This window comes from Labrus mixtus, chromosome 6, assembly GCF_963584025.1.
Source record: "Labrus mixtus chromosome 6, fLabMix1.1, whole genome shotgun sequence".
NCBI lineage: Eukaryota > Metazoa > Chordata > Actinopteri > Labriformes > Labridae > Labrus > Labrus mixtus.
Window position 1 is genome coordinate 650,224 of NC_083617.1, and position 24,000 is coordinate 674,223.

At 44.9% G+C, this 24,000-nt stretch overlaps 1 protein-coding gene across 3 annotated transcripts in view; it reads right to left on the reverse strand.

The window, feature by feature from the left end:
* Nucleotides 1-24,000, reverse strand: part of arid4b (AT-rich interaction domain 4B) — a 53,014-nt gene that overhangs the window by 26,072 nt on the left and 2,942 nt on the right. For all 3 annotated transcript variants that reach the window (XM_061039382.1, XM_061039381.1, XM_061039380.1), the window contains exons 3-8: nucleotides 10,526-10,636; nucleotides 7,126-7,191; nucleotides 6,871-6,961; nucleotides 5,040-5,119; nucleotides 4,801-4,892; nucleotides 3,903-4,044 (exon numbers count right to left, since the gene is read on the reverse strand). In XM_061039382.1, the coding sequence (XP_060895365.1) occupies nucleotides 3,903-4,044; nucleotides 4,801-4,892; nucleotides 5,040-5,119; nucleotides 6,871-6,961; nucleotides 7,126-7,191; nucleotides 10,526-10,636 (582 nt within the window). The remainder of the gene's footprint in view (nucleotides 1-3,902; nucleotides 4,045-4,800; nucleotides 4,893-5,039; nucleotides 5,120-6,870; nucleotides 6,962-7,125; nucleotides 7,192-10,525; nucleotides 10,637-24,000) is intronic.

The following is a 24,000-nucleotide window of genomic DNA, read 5'->3' on the forward strand; positions in this document are numbered from 1 at the left end:
GTGAGTGTGTGATAGTGTGTGTGATAGTGTTAGTATGTGTGTGTGATAGTGTGTGTGAGTGTGTGATAGTGTTAGTATGTGTATGTGATAGTGTTAGTATGTGTGTGATAGTGTGTGTGAGTGTGTGATAGTGTGTGTGATAGTGTTAGTATGTGTGTGTGATAGTGTGTGTGATAGTGTTAGTATGTGTGTGTGATAGTGTGTGTGTGATAGTGTGTGTGTGATATTGTGTGTGTGATAGTGTGTGTGTGTGTGTGTGTGTGTGAGATAGTGTGTGTGATAGTGTGTGTGTGATAGTGTGTGTGATAGTGTGTGTGTGAGAGTGTGTGATAGTGTGTGTGTGATAGTGTTAGTATGTGTGTGTGATAGTGTGTGATAGTGTGTGTGTGTGTGTGTGATAGTGTTAGTATGTGTGTGTGATAGTGTGTGTGTGATAGTGTGTGTGTGTGTGTGATAGTGTGTGTGATAGTGTTAGTATGTGTGTGTGATAGTGTGTGTGATAGTGTTAGTATGTGTGTGTGATAGTGTGTGTGTGATAGTGTGTGTGTGATATTGTGTGTGTGATAGTGTGTGTGTGTGTGTGTGTGTGTGATAGTGTGTGTGATAGTGTGTGTGTGATAGTGTGTGTGTGTGTGTGTGTGTGTGTGTGTGTGTGATAGTGTGTGTGATAGTGTGTGTGTGATAGTGTGTGTGATAGTGTGTGTGTGATAGTATGTGTGTGTGATAGTGTGTGTGTGTGATAGTGTTAGTATGTGTGTGTGATAGTATGTGTGTGTGATAGTGTTAGTATGTGTGTGTGATAGTATGTGTGTGTGATAGTGTGTGTGTGTGATAGTATGTGTGTGTGTGTGTGTGTGTGTGATAGTGTTAGTATGTGTGTGTGTGATAGTGTGTGATAGTGTGTGTGTGTGATAGTGTGTGTGTGTGATAGTGTGTGTGTATGTGTGAGTGAGTGTGTGATAGTATGTGTGTGTGATTGTGTGTGTGATAGTGTGTGTGATAGTGTTAGTATGTGTGTGTGATAGTGTTAGTATGTGTGTGTGTGATAGTGTTAGTATGTGTGTGTGTTAGTGTGTGTGTGATAGTGTGTGATAGTGTGTGTGTGCTAGTGTGATAGTGTGTGTGTGTGTGTGTGATAGTGTGTGTGTGTGATAGTGTGTGTGTGTTTGTGTGATAGTGTGTGTGTGAGTGTGTGAGTGTGTGATAGTGTGTGTGATAGTGTTAGTATGTGTGTGTGATAGTGTGTGTGATAGTGTTAGTATGTGTGTGTGATAGTGTGTGTGATAGTGTGTGTGATAGTGTTAGTATGTGTGTGTGATAGTGTGTGTGTGTGATAGTATGTGTGTGTGATAGTGTGTGTGTGATAGTGTTAGTATGTGTGTGTGATAGTGTGTGTGTGATAGAGTGTGTGTGTGTGTGAGAGTGTGTGATAGTGTGTGTGTGTGTGTGTGTGTGTGTGATAGTGTGTGTGTGAGTGTGTGTGTGATAGTGTGTGATAGTGTGTGTGATAGTGTTAGTATGTGTGTGTGATAGTGTGTGTGATAGTGTTAGTATGTGTGTGTGATAGTGTGTGTGATAGTGTGTGATATTGTGTGTGTGATAGTGTGTGTGTGTGTGTGTGTGTGTGTGTGTGATAGTGTGTGTGATAGTGTGTGTGTGATAGTGTGTGTGATAGTGTGTGTGATAGTGTGTGTGTTATAGTGTGTGTGTGTGATAGTGTGTGTGTGTGATAGTGTGTGTGTGTGTGTGTGTGTGTGCGTGTGTGTGTGATAGTGTTAGTATGTGTGTGTGTGATAGTGTGTGTGTGTGTGTGTGTGTGTGAGTGTGTGTGATAGTGTGTGTGATAGTGTGTGTGTGTGTGTGATAGTGTTAGTATGTGTGTGTGTGATAGTGTGTGTGATAGTGTGTGTGTGTGTGTGTGCGTGTGTGTGTGTGATAGTGTGTGTGAATGTGTGAGTGTGTGATAGTGTGTGTGTGTGTGAGTGAGTGTGTGAGTGTGTGTGATAGTGTGTGTGATAGTGTGTGTGTGTGTGTGATAGTGTTAGTATGTGTGTGTGTGATAGTGTGTGTGATAGTGTGTGTGTGTGTGATAGTGTGTGTGATAGTGTGTGTGTGTGTGTGTGTGATAGTATGTGTGTGTGATAGTGTGTGTGATAGTGTGTGTGATAGTGTTAGTATGTGTGTGTGATAGTATGTGTGTCATAGTGTGTGTGATAGTGTGTGTGTGTGTGTGTGTGATAGTGTGTGTGATAGTGTGTGTGTGTGTGTGTGTGTGAGATAGTGTGTGTGTGAGTGTGTGTGTGAGTGTGTGATTGTGTGTGTGTGTGTGTGTGATAGTGTGTGTGATAGTATGTGTGTGTGTGATATAATGTGTGTCTGTGTGTGTGATATAATGTGTGTGTGTGATATAATGTGTGTGTGTGTGTGATATAATGTGTGTGTGTGATATTGTGTGTGTGTGTGATATAATGTGTGTGTGTGTGTGAGTGTGTGATAGTGTGTGTGAGTGTGTGTGTGTGTGTGATAGTGTTAGTATGTGTGTGTGTGATAGTGTTAGTATGTGTCTGTGATAGTGTGTGTGTGTGATAGTGTGTGTGTGTGTGTGTGTGTGATAGTGTGTGTGTGTGTGTGCGTGTGTGTGTGCGTGTGTGTGATAGTGTGTGTGATAGTGTGTGTCTGTGATAGTGTGTGTGTGTGATAGTGTGTGTGTGTGTGTGTGTGTGATAGTGTGTGTGTGTGCGTGTGTGTGTGCGTGTGTGTGATAGTGTGTGTGATAGTGTTAGTATGTGTGTGTGATAGTGTGTGTGATAGTGTTAGTATGTGTGTGTGATAGTGTTAGTCTCTGTGTGTGACAGTATGTGTGTGTGATAGTGTGTGTGTGTGTGACAGTATGTGTGTGTGATAGTGTGTGTGTGTGTGTGTGTGTGTGTGTGTGTGATAGTGTGTGTGTGACAGTATGTGTGTGTGTGTGAAGTTAAACACAGCTGCAGCACATGAAAGAGCGCCCGAGCTGTTGGAGGTTTGGTGCTCAAGGGCACCTGGGCAGTGCTCAGGAAGTGACCTTCTCTCCAGCTACCAGACCACCTTCCAGGATCTGGACTGGTGACCCTCCTGTACTCACACACATACACACTGAAACTTCCAGGGTGGACGCTGTAACTCCGTCTATGACTCATGTTTCCTCTCCTTAAGCTGCAAACATTGAAATGAAACCCAGCTGGACTTGTTCCAGTCACACATCAGCTGTTAGCTGAGACTTCCTCCAGTGCTCTGCTCCACCCCTCTGCTGTACGCTCACACTGTAAACAATGGCAGGCTGCTGGGTGCTGCACTTCTCTTCACGGCCACAGGGAGGCAGCATGGAGCTCAGTCAACATTCAGCCAGGAACAACAAACCGTGGAGGAGGAGGGGCCCTGCTGACTACACGTTTAAAGGGACAGCTCGCCCCCGCCCTCTCCCGTTCTCCCAGTTACTCTTACATAAACTAACAGCGCCCGTCATGGTGTGCTAACGGAGGCTCAGAGGGGGGGCGGGGGGGTTTACATTAACTAAAATAACACAAACCATGCTGACACACATCAAGAGGTCGTGTCTTTCTTTATCCTCCGTTTATCAGAGCAGCTGTGACTCTTCCAGAAGTCAGAGAGCTGCTGCTTAAACTCAAACTGATGATGTCATCACTGATTTAAACTGATGATGTCATCACTGATTTAAACTGAAGACTAACTGATGATGTCATCATGATTTAAAGGTGAAGGTGATGGAGTTTCTTTCTGTTCTGTTAGTTTTCTGTGTTGCAGGGAGCACAGATGTGAACGAGCATTAGAGGCTGTCTAATAAACACGTGACCTAAACGCCATCCATGTCTCTGCGTGTAGATGGCGTGCTCCTGTGACCTCACCAGAGCAGGGTACCACGTGGTCTTCTTCTTGTCCCCGGTGACGACCCCCTCCACGCAGACCACTTTACCGAGCAGATCCTCGTTCTGCCGCTGATCGCTCTCCTCTTCCTCGCTGGAGGACGACGACAGCTCCTCTTCTTGACTGTGGGGGAGAGGGGGGAGGGGCACAGTGAGCAGTTCATAAAGATCAGATACAGTTTTGATGAGTTCTGAACCCAAACACCGGTTTCCCTGGTAAGGGAAAGAGATCTGATGTTCACTACTGGAGTAAACAAATATCAAACATGAGGCCGCAGCAGAGTCCATCTATAAGAGGGAAGACGCCGTCTCTCTGTCCTCCACCTCGTGTTGGGTCAAAGTTCAAACGCCGTCAGAGCAGACGAAGACGTAAGGGTGCTCGTGTGCAGCTCCTGATCAACACTGCATCAACGTGACTTTTTCTCAGAGCGCCATTAGAAACCAGAAGCAGAGTCCTCTTTATATCGAGACGCCACAGACCGACGGCGCTCCAAACAGACCTCAGCATCAACTCTGCAGGGTCCCAGGAGACGACCAATCAGAACACTAGAACCTGCCGCGGCGCTACAAAGACGTTATATTCAGCAGGAGCGCTCACACAGTCCCGCCCTCGCTCTCTGCCAGTCTGACGTTTTATAAAGTCGCCCGTTATGAAGAGTAACCACAGCTGATCCTCGTGCGGGGGTCACCATGACCTGATGACTGAGAACCTCCACAAACATCTGCTGCACAAAACATTTAAATCAACGACATGAGGAGGCTGAACACGAGACGGGGCGCCGCAAACACCTCATTTAAGGAGGGGCGTAACAGCTGATATCCCCCTCGCTACACGCCACCTCTGACACCAGTTAGATACGAGTGAACAGCTGATACTCACACTGGGTTCGACCGGCGGCCGCGGTTTCCCTTCTTGCCGATGACAGGTGTGCCGAAGTGCTCGGGATTAGTGAGAGGGAGTCTGTCGAGGGTCTGCAAAAAAACAAAAGGAGGGAGAATCTATCAGGATGGGCCTCAGACCTCTGAGGGGAGGAGTCTTTAATGTGTGACAGCTCTAAAGAGCTGAATGAAAAGAGAGGGAGGGGCGGGGTCTCCCTCGCTGCAGGACAGAGTACTCACCTCGCTCTCTGCAAAGTGACGCGCTCCTTTCAGGCACAGAGATGAACGCCTCAGGGTCTTCTCATCGCCGTCGTCAAACACTGCACAGAGAAGAGACACACTGTTACACACACACACACACACACACACACACACACACACACACACACACACACACACACACACACACACACACACACACACACACACACACACACACACACACACACACACACACACACACACACACACACACACACACACACACACACACACACACACACACACACACACACACACACACACACACACACACACAACTCACCACTGTTTTTATTTCGCCGTCGAGGATCTGCGTCTCGGAGTAAACGGTTAAATTAAAGACGTCGTTTATCAGATCTCCCTCAAATCAAACCTCCACAGTCTAACTCTGACAACACGCAGCACAGAGAACCTCAGACTGAATCTTCCCAGAGACAAACCTTGAGATGTAAATCCTTCTGTTCCATTATTCATCGGCCTAATGTACTTAGAGACAACGAGGAGGAGAAACACTGGAGCTAACTGCTACAGTGACTCATCTTTGTATCCTCGCTGATGAACGAGAGGAATAAAAACTGAGTGTTTTAGAGATACGGGGGGAAAGGCCTCGGGCAGCTGCTGAGAGACTGAGATCTGAGCATCAGAATAAACTCTGGATTATCACTGTGACTCTAACACCGAGTCCCAACAGCACGCAAGCGTTGGATATCACAACGGACGCTCGCTGTCTGCACTGCATCAGCTGCTGAGAGACGAGTCGAGATCTGAGCTGTGTCAGTTAAATATTTACTTCTCTGCTCTGTGGATTTCAGTTTCCCCTTAAAAACATTAAAACATGTAGTGCTTTTATTTTGAAGGTGGACAAACTGAAGTGAGGTGCTTTTATTTTGAAGGTGTACAAACTGAAGTTTGGTGCTTTTATCTTGAAGGAGGACAAACTGAAGTGTGGTACTTTTATTTTGAAGGTGTACAAACTGAAGTTTGGTGCTTTTATTTTGAAGGAGGACAAACTGAAGTGTGGTACTTTTATTTTGAAGGTGGACAAAATGACTGTGGTGCTTTTATTTTGAAGGTGTTCAAACTGAAGTGAGGTGCTTTTATTTTGAAGGTGAACAAAATGACTGAGGCGCTTTCATTTTGAAGGTGTACAAACTGAAGTTTGGTGCTTTTATTTTGAAGGAGGACAAACTGAAGTGTGGTACTTTTATTTTGAAGGTGGACAAAATGACTGTGGTGCTTTTATTTTGAAGGTGTTCAAACTGAAGTGTGTTGTTTTTATTTTGAAGGTGGACAAACTGAAGTGTGGTGCTTTTATTTTGAAGGTGGACAAACTGAAGAGTGGTGCTTTTATTTTGAAGGTGGACAAACTAAAGTGTGGTGCTTTTATTTTGAAGGTGGACAAACTGAAGTGTGGTGCTTTTATTTTGAAGGTGGACAAACTGAAGAGTGGTGCTTTTATTTTGAAGGTGTACAAACTGACGTGTGGTGCTTGGAATTGACGAGCTGCTGACTCAGATCTCAACACTCAAGAGGCTCGTCAGTAAACGGCTCTCTGGTGTTGACACAGGTCAACATTTCAAACATGAAGTTATTAATGCTCCACTATCTCCGCTTTGTAAAACAAGCTAACGGGCTGTGCTGAGGGAGGAGAGCGGGCGTCGGGGGTTAAACCGGTGCGCTGCAGTTGATGGTCACATGCTGTCAGGACACGCCTTTACCCCCCCAGCACAATGGAGGTAACTAAGCGCACACACACACACACACACACACACACACACACACACACACACACACTCACACTCACACTCACCAACAGTATATATACTGGCGTCCGTCAGCTTATTGATTGTGGCCTCCTGGTAAACTCCGTCCTGATTCTTCACCTCGACGACAGCGCCCACCTGTGGGATGGACACACGGCTCTTATTTGGCTTCCTAACAGGCCGCTAATGATTCAGCTAATGAAGTGATTAAAGTAATGAGGCGGCCATGTTGCTGCTACCAGAGTCTTAATGAAGTTTAAATTAAACCACAAACAACATTTAAACAAAGAGGAGGAACTTACCTTTAAAGGTCCTTTGATGCTGTCATCATGAACCTCTGCCGTGGACAGATCTGGTTTAAAGGTCACCTGAAGAGTAAGGAGGGGGGGGTCAGTAAAAACGATAAACAAACAATCCTCCCCCTTCGATCTGAGCAGGAAACATCAATCTTCTTCTTCACAGAGGCAGCCTCTCTCTCTCTCTCTCTCTCTCTCTCTCTCTCTCTCTCTCTCTCTCTACAAACGCCCCTCCCTGCGTTCGACATCAACACGCTCATTTGTGCTTCCTCGCCGTTTCCTCAGGGAAATTAAAGTTGTTTTTGAGAGCAGGTAAGTGAAACATAATCTTCACTTTTATTGACTGAATTAGTTTAGAATTAAACGCCATGCTACACCACAAAAAGAAGCTAAGTGCCCTGTTTGGTATAACGGAGCTCAGGACTGTGGAGCTCAGGACTGTGGAGCTCAGGACTGTGGAGCTCTATGACTTCAGGACTGTGGAGCTCTATGACTTCAGGACTGTGGAGCTCAGGACTGTGGAGCTCTATGACTTCAGGACTGTGGAGCTCAGGACTGTGGAGCTCTATGACTTCAGGACTGTGGAGCTCAGGACTGTGGAGCTCTATGACTTCAGGACTGTGGAGCTCTATGACTTCAGGACTGTGGAGCTCAGGACTGTGGAGCTCTATGACTTCAGGACTGTGGAGCTCTATGACTTCAGGACTGTGGAGCTCAGGACTGTGGAGCTCTATGACTTCAGGACTGTGGCGCTCAGGACTGTAGACTTCAGGACTGTGGAGCTCAGGACTGTGGAGCTCAGGAATGTGGAGCTCAGGACTGTGGAGCTCAGGAATGTGGAGCTCAGGAATGTGGACTTCAGGACTGTGGACTTCAGGACTGTGGACTTCAGGACTGTGGAGCTCAGGACTGTGGACTTCAGGACTGTGGAGCTCTATGACTTCAGGACTGTGGAGCTCAGGACTGTGGAGCTCAGGACTGTGGAGCTCTATGACTTCAGGACTGTGGAGCTCAGGACTGTGGACTTCAGGACTGTGGAGCTCTATGACTTCAGGACTGTGGAGCTCAGGACTGTGGACTTCAGGACTGTGGAGCTCTATGACTTCAGGACTGTGGAGCTCAGGACTGTGGAGCTCAGGACTGTAGACTTCAGAACTGTGGAGCTCAGGACTGTGGAGCTCTATGACTTCAGGACTGTGGAGCTCAGGACTGTGGAGCTCAGGACTGTAGACTTCAGGACTGTGGAGCTCAGGACTGTGGAGCTCAGGACTGTGGAGCTCAGGACTGTAGACTTCAGGACTGTGGAGCTCTATGACTTCAGGACTGTGGAGCTCAGGACTGTGGGGCTCAGGACTGTGGATTCCTGCATGGCTCATGTCAGTCTTTGTGTCTCTCTAACACTCAGCTGTAACATCTGTATCCCCCAAACTCACCTCCTCTATGATCATCTGACAAGCATCTGTGTGCTTGTTACCCGGGCAACATGTCCCGCCCCACCTGGTGTATGATTGGTCACCTGGAGCAGCAGCATCAGCACCTTACTGAACAGTACGGTCTGAGAAGTTTAATTTTGCCTGAGCAGCTCGTCGTGGTCGTCTGCTCACTCCTGAAGTTTTTCAGTAACTTATTTTAACTTCAGCCATGCAGGCGGCTACGCTAGCTTAGCTTGTTGTGATGCTTGGACACTGCAGGTGTTCTCTTAGTGCACGCTCAGGAGTCTGTCCTACTCGCCTCTATGATGCAGTGAACGTGTGCTGACGCTCAATCAATCATTTATTAATAACCTGACAGACTCTGAGCTTTGGAGAAAACAAGGTGTGCACTGATCTCTTCCTGTTGCTCTCACCTCACATCAGCTGCTTTCTGTAAACAGATATGACGTCACAGTCATGTTGAAATGATCCAGTAGAAAGTCAAACTGCCTTTCAGTGTTTCTGAAACATTTCTCTTTAGTTTGTTAAAAACCAGCTGATGCATGTTCATCATGCGCTGACATACTGTATATATCTATATATCTATATCTTTGGTTTCTTATTGACTTCACAGCTTCATGTAGAAGTTGGACTCATCAAAAGTTTGCAGCAGGAAGTGCTCATTACAGCGTTACGGGATAGCTGAACGTGTCCCAGCGAGCGAGAGTGACATGCTGCTAATAGATATTTGACTCCTGGTACAGATCATCATCATAAATAAGAATGTCGCACAGAGTTTTAAAAATCACTCACTAGACACCAGCGCCATATGCTGCAGCCAGCAGACAGAGATTAATGAAGCAGAGGAATAAAGAAGAACACCTCGCAGTAATCGCCATGTTTCAACGTTTGTGAAGCAGAGCTCACAGTCGCTTTACAAGCAGCCACAAACACACTCAGACCATCAGGATGCCCGATCAGTCAGGGGCTCAGGGTGTCATCATGTTAGCTTTAGATTCAAAGTAAGAACGCTGCACAGTCTGACTTTGTCATGTTGAGAGTCCCTGTGCACGAGACTCAGAGAGGTGTGGCCTGAAGGCTTCAGCTGCTTTAAGCAGACGGTGCTCTGGGTCTGGGGGGGGGGGGGTTCCCTCCCACACACTCCTGCAGAAGGAGAGACAGGCGATCTGTCTCTATCCTGTTATCCAGATGCTGCGGCCCCTCTGAGAGATATTGTACTGTGTACATCGAGAAACGCCTTCATCACAAAGGTAGAAAACCTGAGGGGAAACCCAAGCAGCGTCCTCGCCATAAAGCGTGGAGCGGTGGGCGATGTGGACACCTGGGAGGAAGTGACGGGTACCGGACATCTGTCAGAGCAAAAAGCTAAGCAGGGTTTAAAGCAGAGCTTCAAATAATGGACGACACGTGATCAGTGTCTTTTATTCTCTGACTCAAACTTCACCACATGAAACGTTTATTTTATCATTTAGTAACTTTAGAGCTTTATTTACCCGAGCAAGACGCTGAGTGCATACGTGGCGTCTAATTTTTTTTTTTTTTTCAATGCATCTTTTTTTCCTCCTCAGTGGATCATCACACACCGAAGACGAGACAGGACGGCTTGACTTTACTTCTTTGAAAAGAACATCAACATAACAGAGTGAAGAGATTCTGACTGCAGCGTGGACAAAGGTGCAGACAAATTTTAAAACATGATCTTTTTCATTCATTAAAGCAACATGTAGAAACTCTGTTTGTGCATTTTGGCGCCCACCAAAGGTCTTTAAGTGTAACTGCATCATCCGAGTCAAAACAAGTTTGAGTGCATTAGTTCCTGTTTGTCCTTAAAGGCCACACACACACACACCACACACACCACACACACCACACACACCACACACACCACACACACACACACACACACACACACACACACACACACACACACACACACACACACACACACACACACACTTTGAACTGTGACTTACTTTGGCCTTGACGAGCCTCTTGGCAGTCTTGATCTTGGCCTCGCAGAAAGCCCCTCGGTACTTGGCGCTCACATCCGTCCCCACGGTCAGGTAGGGGGGCTCCTCCAGAGTCTGAGAGGAAAAAAAACACAACAAGGAGCCGGTGAATTCAAAGCATTAATTCATACATGTAGTCTAAACACACAGCCACGCCGACAGGACACACAGAGGAGGGTCCCATAGACCCACCCGGCTCTGTCATTCATCCCTGGAAAACACACACCATCTGCTCTGGGGATTGGAAAACAAAAAGGTCGCTTCACTCCCGCTCTGATGACTACGAGAAGCTAGCAGGAACACGCTGCTCCATCCTGTGACATCACTGGATGGTTATCAACACGTTTTCTTTTTTTCTTTTATTTTCAGAGTCTGTGTGTGGACCAGGGCAGACGTGGTTTATAATGTATTAATAAACCTCTGGAACTCACTCCCTGAACACATTCAATACTGCACTGACCCTCCTACTTTCAGACAAAACTCACCTCTTTAAACAAGCTTTTAATGTATGATTGTGATGTGTTTCCTGTAGTTTTACCTTTATTGTTGTTATCTTTATGATTTGTGTGTAATGTTGCAATGTCTGTTAGTCTGTCCTTACTGTGCTGTTCTTTCTGTTTTTAACTATTGTAAAATGTCTTTGAGTTTTTGAAAAGCGCTTATAAATAAAATGTATTATAATTATTATTATTAACCTAGCTGTAGCATCTTCAGGAAACACCTTTCAAGAATCCGATCAGGACACGAGTATTTTTTTTAATGGTGCCTTCAAACCTCCTGAAATCTTTATGAGCTGCATGTGACAGCTCTTAATAACTTAACCCCAGTGAACCTGCTACATTATGTTTCCTGTTCTCCAGTATGCTCTGAGATTCTCTTCAACTACAAGTAGCATTGATAGAAAGACAAATATTCTCATCATAGAGTCCTATGAAGGACTCTGCTGCTTCACCAACACTTCCACGTCGTTCTGTTTATGTCCAGCTCCAGTGGAAACAGAGTTTTTATTGAAATATTTTCAGATGTGATCACTGCTCATGAGCACGTGTCCGAGCCTTTAAACAGCAGGAAACATGAACAGCATTACTTCTTCTTTAAGTCTCATTATCAAACAGATCTGTGCGTCTTCTTGACTTTAATAGAGTTGTCTTCTTTCAGACGGGGTCTGGACGACAGATTGTTTTCAAGTTTAAAAACAGCTCCAGTGGTTTAGAGTCTGCTTTTGACCTTTGACCCTTTAACGGTTTGCAGATCAGCATTCTTCCTTAAACCAATCGAGGCGTTACGTAACTTTAGAAATGCTGGTCTGAATCAGACTCTTTGTTTGTGCTTACACATTTGACTGTGTGTGCAGCCGCTGTAAAACATGACCCACTGGCCGAGTGTTAGCACGTGATGAAACACTGACATAAAGAGAGTGAACGAGAGAGCAGAACACATCACTTCTTTTTAATCTGTAGATGTTTGTTCTACTTTGTGACAAAGGTGTGTGTCAGATATAGACACCCCCCTCCCCCCTCCCTGTATATTACACCACAAACAACACACCATCAAGCTTAAATTAAACCCAACTTTACAATCAGAGTTGTCCTGAGGTCGCTCAGTGCATCTCTAACTTCAGACACATCTGAGGATGTTTCTCTGAGGTGTTTCTTTTATTCTGTTTGTCCCCTCTCGTCCTCACGTCTTCATATGAATGTGAAATGAGGAGACAAATTAACAAACGGATAAACAGCCTCCTCTGTGTGAGGAAGCAGGGCAGGTCTGCTCTCCTCCGGTCTCTGGGAGTCTGACAGATGGGATTCAGGGCCAGAGTCCAGTGCACTTCAGCCTCCCCACCTGTCAGAACAGCTCATTAGTCCTCTGAGACGTCTCCAGGTTTACATGTGGCAGGAGTCCTTTCCACGGGCTCAGCAGAACTTTATTCACAAACACAGATCCTCCGTCATACTCATACATGTCTCTGTAAGCCTGCTCCTTTCTGCTCTTCTTAGAGGAAGCATCAGTGAGTCACAGAGCAGCTGGGTTATCGTGACAGCTGTGGCAGCCAAACTTCCCTAACTTAACAAGGCAGGGGAGATTTCACACAAAAGAGTCCAGATCCACTTTGTGACGCTCACACGCCAACACAAACAGAAGACGGCTTGTTGTTTCCAGGCAGAACGCCCCGCCTCCCTGCTCTCAGATACAACTAGGAAAGAAAATTCCTCTCTTGGATTAGATTGCCATTTAGCCTTCAGCTGTCTGGAGAAAATACTGACTCCTTTTTTCATCGCTGCTGCCAGCGCTGAGCAACAGACAATGTTCCCCCACCTCAGAGGTTCAACCAATCAAGATGAGTAAGCTCAAGAGAGGCAGCGTTCCTGCGCCCTCAGGAGGTGTAACATCCTCTCACTAACTTAAAATAAAAACACAACACCAGGCGGATCCAAGACTCTGTCAGAAGCCAAGCAGAGCCAGATTCATCACGAGCCTCGAGCTCCACTTCAGCATGTTAAAGACAATGTGGAGGTAAGAGTGGTGCTTCAATCAGGAGCGTCTCTCTGCTCAGCTCACAGCTCTGATGTGGAAACACTCTGCACGACGCGTGATGAATTACACACACACTAATGTAACACACCTGTCGGTTTCATGTAAAAGAGACAAACACTTCAGCTCTGCTCAGCTTTAAGTCACATGTGAGAAAACAGGAACAATGTTGCAGTAGTTTCAGCACCCCAGCTATGTGGTGCCTCTAAAGCGAGTCCTCACAGCACGCTACACAAGCTTTTACCCCGACCCTCGTTTTTTATTTTCCTCTCCGTTCCTCACATAGACGCACGAGGAAAGAGGAAGCTCGTTTTACAAAATGGAGATGGCGGTGCATTCATAATATCCACACAGGGGGTTAAAAAGAGGAGCTTTGACTTGTGTCAACACTGGAGAAAACGTTGTTCGGCTCACCGTCGTCACAGTAACGGCTCCAGAGCGTCTCCACACATATTGGATGAAGCGTGGAGTCGCTGACGGGCACCACAGTGATTTAACCCCGTCAGAGTCGTAATTACAGAATTTATTTACAGAGCTTTTATTTTGAAGGCACACAGTGGAAGTGTTTTCCTGATCACTGGAAAGTTTGTCTCTTATAAATACTGCGGCGCAGTTACCGCCAACTCTCAGCAGACGCTCATGTTTTCACTCTTACTGTGCGATGCTGTTAGCGTCCCCTGTTGGTGAGTTAGACTCTTTTCAGTGAGGCTGATTTACAGAGAGGGGGGGGACATCTCTCCCCCAAATGACATCATGATGGTTTATCTAAAACAAACAGCAAGGGAAGGGGAAGTCTTTAACCCTTTGTGTTTGTGATCCTGACGGGGTCTTTGTGACTCGTTAGCACACGTTTAGCAGGAGCAGAATCCTTCTGTGAATCACACCCTGAGCGTATTATGAGGAGCGTATTTCTGCGACAGACTGACCAATGACATCGCAGTATTTGTAAGGATGGTCTGCTCGGATATCAACAAGCAAACATAACATGAGAGAAGAATTTTGATTTAGTCATGATAAAAGGCTTTGGAGCACTCAAAAACAAATCACAGAGGTGATGGAGCCTCAGCAGCATCATAGAGGAGCTCTGAGTTCTCTCTGATTATATTAAAAATGTTTTCTGTGTCTGAGCTTCTCAGGAACAAATACTGCAGCTTCGTTTAGTTAGAGCTCTGAAATCATTACAGCTTTACTCAAACAAAACACAGCGACGACAGAATGAGATCGGTTCCTGCTCAATAAAGACTCTCAGGTCATGAAACATTGAACAGCAAGCTCCACAGAGCGCCGTCTGAAACAGAGCATTTCTTGGAAAGAGTGACTGTAGCATCTTTATTCTACTACTGAGAGAGGAGAAGCTTCCTGGCAGGACAGCTGCTCATTTAAAAACTCAACGCCTGGGTTGTGGGATGATTTATGTAATCTGTTGACTGTAACTTACTACAGTGTGCGGCCTCGCTTTATTTCATCAGGGAGGGGATCATGAATCCCTGCTGGATGTTTCTGAGAGGCTGCACCGTCAACGCACATCGCTAACATCGCCTTCTCTGCTCGATCTGAAGACTTACATTCATAAACACGACTCAGTTCAGAAATAAAAGTCGCCAGTTAGAATCATGTCGTCCCCCGTCTGTTCCTGCAGGGGGCGCTGGAGTCCCATCGATGGCGGTCTCCATGCTGGAAATGCTGTCTCAGTCTAACTTTCAGTCAACCTAACGACAGGCTGAGAGCTGGAGCTGAGGCGGGTTTTAAACCTCCTGACAAACCGTTACACCGCGCCCACCTGTCAATCAGGTCAGCTACACGCCTTATTGTGAATAACTCTTATCCTTCATCAAATCAAAGTGTGTGTCCATCGAGACATGAGCTAATCACACCTATTTGGTTTTTTGAACCAGGCTGTAAACATGTTAATCTCTGCTGTAAAAACAGGCTTTTTAGAATGGGTGTGTATGTGACTTCCTGTGTTTCTGCAGCCAGCCTCTAGTGGACACTCCAGGAACTGCAGGATTCATTTTTGAACACTTGAGGTTGCAGCTTGTTTGTGCTTTGTATTTGCAGGGATTCATTTCTTTAAGCTGAAGTTTGTCAGCTATCGTTGATGGTTATTGTAGTTCATTAACTGCATTCGTGGCTCAGATCTTTATTTCCTGATACATCAGAGAATCTCACTCTGCAGGACAGTTTCCCTGGACTGATTCCAAGTCTTACAAACCCAAACACATTATGACAGATAACCAGCGGGGAAGTGTAGCTAACGCTTTACTTACTGAAGTATTCCCCCGTCATGCTTCTGAACACTGCTGTGTGTTTTACTCTGCTGCTGGGTCAGGCTCAGCTGACAATCAAAGAGGACCCTCGTAGGGCTGCTGGTCTCTATCACTGTTTGATTATTTGGTAACGTGTTGTCTTTTACCTCCTGAATGGCTCACACACTCAGTGGGGGGGGGGGGGGGGGGGGGAACAGCTCTCTCTATTTTGAAATAAGACTGCAGTACCCATTTTAACCACTAGGTGTCAGAGTTACTAATGCTCCTTTAAGCACCTGTTAACTTTCGGTTTCACGTCATCACTGATTGTTTCTGTTTCATCATCTGATCAGATCTGATGACATCACCATGTTTGTGTTTGCAGCACGACATTTTCAGTTTCTGTTTTATCCAAACATTCCTCTCGTTCTTCATCTCAAAGAGTCTTAAGGTCGTCACTGCTGCTACTAGGCGATTATAAGCCACCATGTATTTTTATTGGTACGTATTGAAACCTGTTTTGATCCCCGTCCTTCAGTTTATGCACACCTGTCGAACCAGGTGAGGAAGGTGACATTAGGGGTGCAATTTCATTTACCTTCATTAAATAATAATTACAAAAATGTTTTAATCGATAATCGTTTTGTAGTCCACATTTTTGTAAATGTTTCTTGTTGCATTGTGGGTTCTAGGATAGGCCTAATTCAAAACAGAAAAAAAGAAGCACACTCAAACAGAAATAAAACTTCAGGTGCACGAGAGCAAAAGTGTCCGTTGTTGATCCGTACGCTGCTACCCTAACAAAAATATCCCTTTAATTTACCCCCCTATGAATTCACAATGAACAAAAAGTCCCAAACAAACAAAATATGCAATATGATCTACGGAAGTTCAGTTCAAATTGTCTTTTTAGTCCACAGAAAAAGAAGGACTTTCACTTCACCCCGCTAAACCAAAGACGTTTGATCATCAAGGACAGAGCAGCATAACTAGATGTTTTCCTATATTTTGGAATTTTAGATGATTATTTTAAAATCTTTTAATAACTACAAAACAGAACAACCTTATAGGGAGACAGAGCTCATAGCAGACGGACGAGTGAGATTGAGCGAGTGTGTCATTACGCACAGAGGAGAAAGATGAAACAGTTCACCTGTTCTATTGTAACTTCATTTCCCAGAGTAAAGTGTGCTCTACACTGCAGACTGTATAAAGTGTGCTCTACACTGCAGACTGTAGTCTTTGTTAACACAATGTTGCTGTCAAAACAGCTTCAACGTGCGATGAGTGCACATTGATGTCTGCATGTCCGCTCACCACACTCACTGCTCTAATTATAATAAAGTGTTAAAACGGTCATAAGATACGTCTGTGTGAAGTTTTATATGAGGTTAAATTTCATATTTGAACGTTAAAACAAAGGCCTATTACTAACAATTATTAAAATCCCGAAGATTCAAATTAATCAATAGATACAGTCAGCATCGCGTCATAGTTGGGGGCGGGGCCTCCCGTGGTGGAAAAGAATCACAGAAAAAAAAGAACTACAAAACGATTACTCGAGTACTCGCTTTAACAATGGGAAGAAAATTAAAAACAAACAGCCTTCTTTAAATTCCTTTCAGGCTGTACGCAGCATCACTGAAATATTATAAACAATAGTACTGACCCATAATGCCGTGCTGTAGTGAACAGGCTTTTAGGTCAAACAAAGGGACAAGCAAGAGGCACGCAGGAAAGAATTAAGCACCCTCCTCTCTCCCCCCCTCTCAGCCCCCCCGCCTGGCTCACACGTACAATAATCCTGCTGTGAATCACATCTTTGTCCAGAGCAGAGTCACCACAGCTCCAGTGACCGGTGCTCCAGCAGGATCTGCCTCGGCAGAGTCCGATCAGCTTTGAACTAGAAACCAAGAGAGCAGCCGTAAGACCTGAACCCAGGGCAGACCTAAACCCTCTTCAGGTGCAGAACTTTACCTTCTGACTTTAACTCTGTTTGACTTCAGTCTTAATAATCCCGTCCCATCACAATCCCAATAACCCAGCCCTGACCCATCCCACTCACTTTATAAGTATTATTACTTCACCTTCTCCAGTCCCAGCGTGTCTCTGCGGCCCCGAGTCCCCGAGTCTCTGTTGTGTTTGACGATGAAGTCACATGTTTTACAAACAGTGTGCAGTGTCTCACTGTCACTCTCATGAACTTTGTTAGTTTGTCCGCCCCCCTTTAGATCTCTGTCAGGGGACAGACGGATCATTGTTTGTAACTTTGTGCTGCAGCTCTTCCTTTCCCACCTCAGCTCTACCTGCTTCTCTCTATACACTGCTGTTGGATTTATGTGAAGGCTGCAGCGTGAGCAGGACGTCCTGCACGTTTAACCAGCACACAGACACCACAGCCTCTATTCATTAATGTGTGTGCATCTTAAACTGATCTGTTGTTCTCATGATTCCTGTCCCGTCCTAATCCTGTGATTATAAATCAAATCCATTACCGTCCCACGGGAAGCCTGTGACCTGCGGGACTCCCCAAAGTGTCTCCCTCTGTCTGATGCAAACCTCCTGAATCAGCTGTAGCAGATCCTTAGCATTCAGGCCTCAGAGGGACTTTCAGTCCATTTGTTCTTTTAGAGAAAATGCTGACTCCAGCACTTGTATGAAACCTGTTTCAGAGGTAATCAGACAGAAGAATGTCCCTGCCTGCTCACATACACAGAAATCAGTTCACATTACACCTGCAGTAATGCAGAATGCTTTTCATATAAAAGATCCCAGCAGGCAGGGACACCTTCAATCACAGTTTCATGCTGCAGCACACCTCCTGCTTTAGCATGTCCCATACTACCTCAGCTCAACATGCTGTTAACTCTTCTGAATGCAGGAAGAACTCCACATCCACAGCCCGAGAACAACTCCGATCAAAACGCCGTCTTTGACACCATGAAGAAACTTTGGAGGCAGAGACATTCAGAGGAGGGATCTCTAAGTTGGAGGACTGACGAGGGAACGATCAACAATTAAACCACAGAAGAACTGCTGAGTAAAGAGTCCATCAGTATTAACTCATCCATTCATACACATTCACACACTGATGGTAGAGGCTGCTGAGTAAAGAGTCCATCAGTATTAACTCATCCATTCATACACATTCACACACTGATGGTAGAGGCCACTGAGTAAAGAGTCCATCAGTATTAACTCATCCATTCATACACATTCACACACTGATGGTAGAGGCCGCTGAGTAAAGAGTCCATCAGTATTAACTCATCCATTCATACACATTCACACACTGATGGTAGAGGCCGTTGAGTAAAGAGTCCATCAGTATTAACTCATCCATTCATACACATTCACACACTGATGGTAGAGGCCGCTGAGTAAAGAGTCCATCAGTATTAACTCATCCATTCATACACATTCACACACTGATGGTAGAGGCTGCTGAGTAAAGAGTCCATCAGTATTAACTCATCCATTCATACACATTCACACACTGATGGTAGAGGCCACTGAGTAAAGAGTCCATCAGTATTAACTCATCCATTCATACACATTCACACACTGATGGTAGAGGCCGCTGAGTAAAGAGTCCATCAGTATTAACTCATCCATTCATACACATTCACACACTGATGGTAGAGGCCGTTGAGTAAAGAGTCCATCAGTAATAACTCATCCATTCATACACACACTGATGGTAGAGGCCGCTGAGTAAAGAGTCCGTCAGTAATAACTCATCCATTCATACACATTCACACACTGATGGTAGAGGCCGCTGAGTAAAGAGTCCGTCAGCATTAACTCATCCATTTATACACATTCACACACTGATGGTAGAGGCCGCTGAGTAAAGAGTCCGTCAGTAATAACTCATCCATTCATACACATTCACACACTGATGGTAGAGGCCGCTGAGTAAAGAGTCCATCAGTATTAACTCATCCATTCATACACATTCACACACTGACGGTAGAGGCCGCTGTGTAAAGAGTCCGTCAGCATTAACTCATCCATTTATACACATTCACACACTGATGGTAGAGGCCGCTGAGTAAAGAGTCCATCAGTATTAACTCATCCATTCATACACATTCACACACTGATGGTAGAGGCCGCTGAGTAAAGAGTCCATCAGTATTAACTCATCCATTCATACACATTCACACACTGACGGTAGAGGCCGCTGTGTAAAGAGTCCATCAGTATTAACTCATCCATTCATACACATAACACACTGATGGTAGAGGCTGCTGAGAGTCCGTCAGTATTAACTCATCCATTCATACACATTCACACACTGATGGTAGAGGCCGCTGAGTAAAGAGTCCATCAGTATTAACTCATCCATTCACACACTGATGGTAGAGGCCGCTGAGTAAAGAGTCCATCAGTATTAACTCATCCATTCATACACATTCACACACTGATGGTAGAGGCCGCTGTGTAAAGAGTCCATCAGTATTAACTCATCCATTCATACACATAACACACTGATGGTAGAGGCTGCTGAGAGTCCATCAGTATTAACTCATTCATTCACACACATTCACACACTGATGGTAGAGGCCGCTGTGTAAAGAGTCCATCAGTATTAACTCATCCATTCATACACATTCACACACTGATGGTAGAGGCCGCTGAGTAAAGAGTCCATCAGTATTAACTCATCCATTCATACACTGGTGGTAGAGGCCGCTGAGTAAAGAGTCCATCAGTATTAACTCATCCATTCATATACATTCACACACTGATGGTAGAGGCCGCTGAGTAAAGAGTCCATCAGTATTAACTCATCCATTCATACACATTCACACACTGATGGTAGAGGCTGCTGAGTAAAGAGTCCATCAGTATTAACTCATCCATTCATACACATTCACACACTGATGGTAGAGGCTGCTGAGTAAAGAGTCCATCAGTATTAACTCATCCATTCATACACATTCACACACTGATGGTAGAGGCCGCTGAGTAAAGAGTCCATCAGTATTAACTCATCCATTCATACACATTCACACACTGATGGTAGAGGCCGCTGAGTAAAGAGTCCATCAGTATTAACTCATCCATTCATACACACACTGATGGTAGAGGCCGCTGAGTAAAGAGTCCGTCAGTAATAACTCATCCATTCATACACATTCACACACTGATGGTAGAGGCCGCTGAGTAAAGAGTCCGTCAGTATTAACTCATCCATTCATACACATTCACACACTGATGGTAGAGGCCGCTGAGTAAAGAGTCCGTCAGTAATAACTCATCCATTCATACACATTCACACACTGATGGTAGAGGCCGCTGTGTAAAGAGTCCATCAGTATTAACTCATCCATTCATACACATTCACACACTGATGGTAGAGGCCGCTGAGTAAAGAGTCCATCAGTATTAACTCATCCATTCATACACATTCACACACTGATGGTAGAGGCCGCTGTGTAAAGAGTCCATCAGTATTAACTCATCCATTCATACACATAACACACTGATGGTAGAGGCTGCTGAGAGTCCATCAGTATTAACTCATTCATTCACACACTGATGGTAGAGGCCGCTGAGTAAAGAGTCCATCAGTATTAACTCATCCATTCATACACATTCACACACTGATGGTAGAGGCCGCTGAGTAAAGAGTCCATCAGTATTAACTCATCCATTCATACACTGGTGGTAGAGGCCGCTGAGTAAAGAGTCCATCAGTATTAACTCATCCATTCATACACATTCACACACTGATGGTAGAGGCCGCTGAGTAAAGAGTCCATCAGTATTAACTCATCCATTCACACACTGATGGTAGAGGCTGCTGTGTGAAGAGTCCATCAGTATTAACTCATCCATTCACACACTGATGGTAGAGGCTGCTGTGTGAAGAGTCCATCAGTATTAACTCATCCATTCATACACATTCACACACTGATGGTAGAGGCTGCTGAGTAAAGAGTCCGTCAGTATTAACTCATCCATTCATACACATTCACACACTGATGGTAGAGGCTGCTGAGTAAAGAGTCCGTCAGTATTAACTCATCCATTCATACACATTCACACACTGATGGTAGAGGCTGCTGAGTAAAGAGTCCATCAGTATTAACTCATCCATTCACACACATTCACACACTGATGGTAGAGGCTGCTGAGTAAAGAGTCCATCAGTATTAACTCATCCATTCACACACATTCACACACTGATGGTAGAGGCTGCTGAGTAAAGAGTCCGTCAGTATTAACTCATCCATTCTGACCACAGCCGCCCCGATATGGCAGGGAAAGACATGCAGGACTTGTACCACAGGTCGGACCCAAACCTGGGACGTCTAACCCGAGGACCACAGCCTCCTTACATGGGGCCGTCAGAGCCCAAAGATACCAGATTTTAAATCTTCTATATGATTCTAGTAAAAAGCAAACGATATCCAAACCTGTTTTGATTCCTCTGCTCAGATAGTTTATGATTATTGTTTCATTTTTGTTTTTAACAAACAAAGAACGCAGACAAACTCCTGAACGCTGTCCAAACTGAACAAATAAGTTGGCAATGTTTCCCAAAATGTTGTCAACCCGTTTGTGCTGCTCTCTTTTTTTTTACTGGTGGGAAATCTGAAGTCATTTGAAATCTTTGGTTCTTTACAAACCTCTAAATCATTAACTGGACTTTTATCCTTTGAAACCGTTTGGTATCAAGAAGTATAGAAAGTTTGGACCACCTCCGTTAGTCCACCTGTTAGAGATGGCGTCATGTTTCTGGTGTAACGTCCAGCACGCCGCGTTAATCGATGTGTGTGTGCTGCTGATAAGGAGAATCTGCAGACACAGTGACATTACACGGAGTGAACGTAATGAAAGTGTGTCCTTGTTGCAGACTAATTTACAGTCGAGGCATTTAGCAGATGCTCCGTTAACACAGAGCAGTAAAAGAAGTGAGCACTGCTCAAGCATCAATAGAGCCAGATGACTCAGAGCACCATGTAAAAACTACAACTAATGCTCCATTAAAGCATCGCTGCTGTCAGCCGTTATCAAGTGTGAGCACAGAAATCAGCTGGAGACGCTAATGACTACAAAAAGGCCCCCAACAGCATGCTAACACCTGAGCTTTAAAGGTACCATGCTAACACCTGAGCTTTAAAGGTACCTTAGCTTTAAAGGTACCATGCTAACACCTGAGCTTTAAAGGTACCATGCTAACACCTGAGCTTTAAAGGTACCTTAGCTTTAAAGGTACCATGCTAACACCTGAGCTTTAAAGGTACCATGCTAACACCTGAGCTTTAAAGGTACCTTAGCTTTAAAGGTACCATGCTAACACCTGAGCTTTAAAGGTACCATGCTAATACCTGAGCTTTAAAGGTACCATGCTAACCTCCAGTTCACTCCAGAGCATCTCACGTCACCACATGACTTCTATTGTCTTCATGTAACAAAACCAATCCTTTAAATAACCACAAATCACAGCACAGTTCACGCCAGCTTTACCAGCAGGACCAGTTCCTGCAGGAAACTGAAAGTGGTCTGAACTGGAGATTGACTGGATGTAGCCTCGGGTCCACTCCATAGATTCATTCAGACTTTCTCTGCATTTTTCAGATGTTCAGACCAAAACAAACTCTCTCTTAGGACACGCTTCCTTCCTCCCTCAGCCCCCCCCGCCTCCTTCCTGTTTCACCAGCAGGTGTCTGTGAGACGAACAACTGAAGAGACGATGTGCATCTCAAAGTGGATTTAGTGATCGGCCTGAAGTCAAACTGAAGCTTCAGTCTGGATCTGGAATTCTGGAAACGCTGAGAAGAATCCATCCTTCAGTGAATTACTCATTTCACAATAAAAGTCTAGTTTTTCATTGTTTTCCCATCACGTGATGATACTCTGTGTCACTGCTCACATGTCTGTTAGTGGTTTGAGTAACCACAGTGAGGAAAGCATCATTAGTGTCCAAGTGACAGAATACAGATCAGAGCCGACACTAACTCTGTAATTACAAAGACACTTCCTTTAGTCCTGTCACATAAAATAACAAACACAGACGCTGTCAAAGTTTCTGGATGTTATATTCAAAAGAGTGATTCTAAATAACACGTTTAGACAGCCTGCAGACATTAAAGTGGAAATATGATCCATTCAAAGTATCAGAAAGAGAACAAAGCTTTCATCAAACAATGACAGCTGTGACCCCCCCCCCCCCCCCCCGCGTCTGAATGTTTGGTACATTTCAGCGCTCGTTTATTCTCTTATTCCTGAATGATCATGCAGCGTGGAGCGTTCAGGTTCTCTATGAAATCCACATCCATCACCCAGCCGGCTCCTTCACTGCGTGTAATTCAATAATATAACACAACAAAGCAGAACATCTAAATCAGAGAGCACACTTTGTGTTTGCAGCTGGAGCTTTTTGGAAACTCATTATCATGCTCATCAAATAAATGGATTACTCTGGCCCACGTCCAGGCAACTGGTCTCACCGTGTTTGAACAGGAGCAAAAATGACATTTAGTAAAAGTTCACCCTGGCCTTATTCATGAGAGCAGAAAGGTGAAGCCATGCATATAAAGTATTGATATTACATTTAACATTTGAGGTGTGATTTGCACGGTTACGGTAGGTTTACACGGGAGTTAAAGGAAGGAGTAATATTGATCTAAAGGAGTTTCCCCTGAGCCA